The sequence below is a fragment of the Thunnus thynnus genome, chromosome 10 (genome assembly GCF_963924715.1).
Source record: "Thunnus thynnus chromosome 10, fThuThy2.1, whole genome shotgun sequence".
Lineage (NCBI taxonomy): Eukaryota > Metazoa > Chordata > Actinopteri > Scombriformes > Scombridae > Thunnus > Thunnus thynnus.
The window spans coordinates 28,298,767-28,304,992 of NC_089526.1; the positions used below are offsets into that span (position 1 = coordinate 28,298,767).

At 46.2% G+C, this 6,226-nt stretch overlaps 1 protein-coding gene across 1 annotated transcript in view; it reads left to right on the plus strand.

Moving 5' to 3' along the window:
- The window catches only part of zfpm2a (zinc finger protein, FOG family member 2a), a 118,563-nt gene extending 112,342 nt beyond the window's left edge, over positions 1–6,221 (plus strand). The window contains exons 6-8 of the mRNA XM_067602373.1: positions 1,308–1,514; positions 2,185–2,412; positions 2,765–6,221. Coding sequence (XP_067458474.1) covers positions 1,308–1,514; positions 2,185–2,412; positions 2,765–5,331 — 3,002 coding nt within the window. The 3' untranslated portion in view covers positions 5,332–6,221. The remainder of the gene's footprint in view (positions 1–1,307; positions 1,515–2,184; positions 2,413–2,764) is intronic.
- Positions 6,222–6,226: the final 5 nt, after the last annotated feature.

The window sequence follows — 6,226 nt, forward strand, 5'->3', positions numbered from 1 at the left end:
TTATCTCCCCAGCCAGATTTCTGTAAATAGTCATATTAAAAACTTTAATCTCTTCAATGGAAAATGAAGTGCAGCTGAAAAGCCTGTCATGTGCTGAGATAAATATTATCTAAGCTAAAACCTTCACTCTCTCCCTCTACCCCCCTTCCTTCCTCCTGCCCCCTCCCCCTTCCTCTGACTTAATGAATATGTTCAGAAGATTTCAGAGGAATGCTTAATCCCAAAACACAACAATCTAATAATATGGAGGACCTGTCTCAGTGTTCTAGCTGACAACAGCACTGTAGGCTACAGTTTACCCAAGCTGAGGTTCGCTCTGCTTCTGGATATGAGTGCCAGTTGTCTAAAATGACATTTGAGTGACAGTAAAAAGAAAAGTATTACCTTTTAATGGACTGACTCACCCAAATAACAACAAAACAAAACATATTCTCTAACTTACCGTTAGTTACATAGTTTTGGTTTCATTTGACCAGGTTTTGAGACGCGTATAGATAGATACATCCCTGATGTATACATCCCTGCCTTGATGCCAAAATAATGGAGGTGAATGAAATTTCATTTGTACTGTTCAGAACATTGAAAAGTGACATTTAAAAGGTTGTCTGTTGTAACAGCATGTCTTTCCAGAGAGTGTTTCTGTTACTCTAATCATTTACAGACCTCACTGTGTAAAGTTTCCATTATGACTCCAGAAAAAAACAGTCCCCATGAAAACTGTTGACAGTATGCTCTACTGTTTATCCAGAGTGATGGGGCATTGATTTTGGAAAAAGAAGTTGCTGCTGAATGTCATTTTCAATGCTGTGAGCACCACCAATGAAATGTCATCCACCTTTATTGTACTGAGGTGGCAGCAGAAATCTAGACGTAGAAAAAATCTTTTTTTGTCATTTGGATGAACTGAGCCTTTAAACTAAATAAACAAATTCTCAACATCATCAGACATATTCAGTGATAAATGTGATAAAATTAATAATTTTTTTCTTGCAGGTTTTGTCAAAAAACTATTAGGCTTATTTCTAATTCCAGGAAAGATGTGTATTTGAAGTAAAACATGTGCACAATCCACTTTTCCACTTGATGTCCTATCCAACATCCTGTTTAAACTACATACTGTTGTGCAACACGCCATTGAAAAGTCTCTGAGATGTTGCACACCATCCAAGGCTCACACAAGCATAATTTCTGCTTTTGCATAATGCCATGACATTTAAAACTAGAAGTACTGATGTGTACACGCAGCAAAGCTTTCTCTTCTCTCGCAGCAAGCATTTAAACGTCTCCTCTGTCTCTGTTTTGTCCAGGTGGTCAACTGTGGTGCACCACCACCAAGAACATGATGGAGGGCGAGGAGCTGGTGGCGTTTGCAGTGGACTTTGACTCGCGTCTGCAGGCGGTGAACCACATGTCTCTGAGCGAGGGCATGTACCCAGCCAGGCTGCTGGACAGCATCCAGCTCCTGCCGCAGCAGGCCGCAATGGCTTCCATCCTGCCCACTGCCATCGTCAACAGTGAGTGTCCACGCACCGTCATGATTGCACGTACACAGAGCTGGACCGAGATGTGCTTTTGTTTAGACACACACAATCACACATGCTTGCTCTTGTTCTTCCTCTCTCTCTGTCTCAAACACACACACACACACACACACACCAGTCCACAGCCTGCACTCAGTCACCTGCTTAACAAGGAGCGTCGTCTCCGCCGGGCGTAGATTAACCCAGATGAGTCTCTGCACTGGAGATAAGAGCCATCGACCTTCAAGTTTTGGGTTCACATAAACACACTGAGGCTCAAACTAACGTGTTAATTGCAAAATACACGCCTCATGCAAATAGTGTGTTTGTTTACTTAGCGAGGGCTATCTGGGTTCAGCTCAACAGGGAGGCTTCTGTAAGCAGATGGTCCAGTGTTCTTGTTTGCCCTTGAGAAAGGGCACCAACCCAGTGGTAGCAACACAGCGATATGCAGCAGCTGAGGATTTTGTGGAAAAGCCTTTTAACACAGGCTTTGAGAGTCAGAACTGTAGAAGTATAGAAGAGGAGTGTGTGTTTGTGTGTGTGTGTGGGTTATGCATGTGTGTCCATGTGTTCAAGCTCTTTATCTTTATACTTATACATAAATAAGAAAGTACTGTATCCTGATATCATATCCCCTTTGTACCTTTCTGTGTCCATCCAGAGGACATCTTCCCCTGCAAGGCATGTGGAATCTGGTTTCGGAGCGAGAGGAACCTGCAGGCCCATCTGATGTACTATTGCAGCGGGCGGCAAAGAGAGCCAGAGACAGTCGTGGAGGAGAATGACACCGGACCCCACCAGACCTCCAGTATCTGCCCCTTTCCACAGTGCAACAAGAGCTTCTCCGGAGCCAGGGCCCTGGAAATGCACTTGAGCACTTCACACAGTGGTGAGTGATATCATGTATGAAGGAAACTAAATTTTATTTATTTATTTATTTTTACTGTGCTTAGAGATGGATACTTTCAATCACTTTTAAAAGAAATAGGGTCCTGAAAAGTGTTGTTTTGAGGAAAAAATTACAGAGTTTTACACAGGTTTGGAAAAATGACTGTCATTTCTTTTCAGAAATATACATATCCTGCTGTCAGCTGACAGTTTATCCTTGAGCAAAAAAAAAATCTAGTGGATGGGAATAAGCTTGGCATAATGCATGAGCATTTGATGGTTTCTACAGTTAACTCTAAAGGAGAAGTGGGAGGCGAGATTCTGAGCTTTTCTCCCTTTTATCTCCTTCACAGGTGTCAAAATGGAAGAGAGCCTCCCTCCTGGCACCAGCTTGAAATGCACAATCTGTAACTACACGGCAGATTCTCTTATTACATTCCAGCATCACATCATGTCTCACCTGTCACAGGCGGCCTTCAGATGCAATCACTGCCATATCAGCTTCCAGAGCCACAGGGAACTCTTACAGCATCAGGACTTACATGGGCACGGCAGCAAACTTCACAGGGAAGGCGACGGCACTGAGCATTCCCCCAGGGGGCCTGAGGAAAGCCTCCAGCAGCAGCAGCAGCAGGCCCGCGCTGAACTGGCCAACAGGAAGGATGCTCTGCTGGGAAGTCCCAAAGGGGCCCTCAACAAGGAGACCAGCACAGACGGAGAGGCTGACAAGGCTGAGAAGAAGCCCATGCTGTCTGTTCAAAAGGGAGAGGCCCACCCAGGCAGCAAAGCCAGTTTTTCTTACACTAGGATCAAGTCTGAGCCCTCCAGCCCCAGGCTGGCCTCCTCCCCTGTGCAGCATAACATGCCTACATTTCCCATGGGCCCCTTCTTGTCTCAGTTTGCTTTCTCCCAAGACATTTCAGTGGTCCCGCAGGCTTCTGAGATTCTGGCTAAAATGTCAGAGCTAGTTCACCGGAGGCTGCGCCATGGAGGGAACAGCTACCCCCCTGTCATCTACAGTCCTCTCATGCCCAAAGGGGCCACCTGTTTTGAATGCAATATCACCTTCAGCAACCTGGACAACTATTTGGTCCACAAAAAGCACTACTGTAACAGCCGCTGGCAACATATGGCAAAGTCCCCTGACTTCTCTGCCCTCTCAGATAAGGTCCCTGAGGCAGTGAGCCCCAACAGTGGTCACAGTTCTGTTAGCATGTTGACTGGCTGCCACCCTGCAGAGGCCGACAGCCACCTCATGCAGTCTGCCTGTCTGAACTCCAATGTGCTGGACATGATCAATGCTGGGCCCAAAGGGCCTGATAAGGATCTAGCAGGACAGGTGAAGAAGGTCTCTACCCCAACTGGGGCTGAGGAGAGGCTGAATGGAAAGCAGATGGAGGGAAAAAGCCCCAGTACTGGTTTGGTGGAAAGTGACAATGACCCAACCAAGACAACCTGCGATGCCTGCAATATCACCTTCAGCCGTCATGAGACCTACATGGTCCACAAGCAGTACTACTGTGCCACCCGTCACGACCCACCCATGAAACGCATGTCCACCAACAAGGTGCCCTCCATGCAGAGGACCATGAGAACCCGCAAGCGCAGGAAGATGTATGAGATGTGTCTCCCTGACCAGGACCACCAGAGGCCCCCTATGAGCCAGCCAGGTTTCCTTGGGGTTCCTTCCATGAACCCTTGTACATCCCAGGAAGCTGTAGAGAGCCTAGCAGACCGCTTCCATCCCCGCTGTGACATCTTTCCAGGTATGGTACCCAAACACCTGGAGGCCTCTCTGACTGTCACTAAACCTATTCTGGCTCCCAAATGCAATACCGTGGAGCAGCAGGAGCTGGACGCTCCCATTGATCTCAGCAAAAAGTGTTCGCCAGTCTCTGACAAGACATGTAGCTCTCCTAAAAGACTGTTGGACTATCACGAATGTGCTGTGTGCAAGATAAGTTTTAACAAAGTGGAGAACTACCTGGCACACAAACAGAACTTTTGCCCTGCAACAGCCGCCGCTGCTGCCGCTGCCGCTGCCGCTCAGCAGCAACAACAACAGCCACAACAGCAGCAACAACACAATGAGACTGGCAGCCTGGAGCCGACCATGTTCCCAGATGTGAAGAGCGAAGGCAATAACAACCCTGATGATGTCTACGATAAGAGCCCAGGCAAATGTGAGAAGAACGGCAATGGGAAGGTGATGGTGCAGAATGGAGGCATGTTCCCCCCTCACCTGGGGCCTGTGCCGGGACTCAAGTCTTTTGCTGAGCCCCAGCTCATCCCATCAAAAGATGAGAACAAGAATATGTTTCTGCCCCATTGCCTTTATCCCGGAGCAATAAAGAAGGTGAAAGGTCCTGAGCAAATATCACCGTATTTTGGGATAAAGCCAACCGATTATGTGACTGGGGGCCCAGTGATGCAGGGAGAGGCTAGCGAACAGGAGCAGAGTGTTAATGGGGGAGGAGGAGGTGCAGGAGGAGGAGAGACAGGAACAACCAGAGAGCAGGCCCAGCAGCCGGCCGCTAATGGCTGCCCCCACCCTGGCAAGGAGCCCCTTCCCCTACTGCCCAAAAATAGGGGCATGGTCATCGTCAATGGGGGGCATAAGCCTGAGGAGCATACAGGCACAGCTCCACCGCAGCAAGAGAACCAGCCCCAGCCAGACGGCCAACCCCCCAATCCCTCACCTACGTGGGCCACTGACAACCAGGCCGATTCCAACGAGAACATGTCACCTTCCTCCAAGTCCCCAAACGAGGAGGCGGCACCCACAGCCAATAAAGGTGTGAACGGCTCTGGAAGTGGCAAGTACTGCCGCCTCTGTGATATCCAGTTCAACAACCTGTCAAACTTTATTACCCATAAGAAGTTTTACTGTTCATCACATGCTGCAGAGCATGTAAAATAAGTTGAGAAGACATGTTCTTCTTCTACCCTCCCACCCCACCCCCAACTTTTACCCCTTTTTTCTCCTTTGTTTTGGTACACTGTTGTGTCTGGAATAGTGCATCACGCAGTGCTAAACGCTGCTTGTGGACAATCAAGAGAAGCTTCTTCTTTCATCGTTTTAAGACTTAAAAATGCAAAACCATTGGTTAAAAAAGAAAAAGAAAAGAAAAATGAATCAAGAATAATATTGGTGCCACTTTCACATTAATTTATTTTACAATCAGTATTAATAGGAGTAGTGATCTTAATTTAAATTCAAATGAAATTTATATCAGAGTTGTTTGTAATGTTATTGTATAGTCATTCTTGTGTAGCACACATATTGTTTACACTGTAATGTAGGCTCAATGAAACAATAGACAATACAAAAATGAGATGCATTTTAGACACAAAAATAGCTACTGAGGCACTTGTGTATTCTTATTTGCTGTACCAGTTTCTGTATATGCCCACAATGTAGGTTGCAGATTGCTACTAATGACTTGTTAGCCTTAAAAATCACCATTTGGCGGTGATAACCAGGCACAACCCTGCATCTCACATTTTGGCATATACACATGGCTTTGCATACATATGTGGCTGTTTGTCCCTGTCTCTTTTCTTCAACTCAGATGTGGATGTTTTCATGAGGATGGCAGCATTCTTGTATAGTACTCGTATTTCTGTTTGATGATACACTTTGTTCTCCCTTTTTGAAATTTGCTCTCAATGCAATACTTTGTAAATGAGGGAACATTACTGAAAGCAGTATTATGAAATGGGGACTGTGCATATAATTATTTGTAACCCCTTTGGGAAAAAAAGAAGTTGTACAAGAATTAAGTTTATTGCTGATGAACAAGATGGGTGGGAGG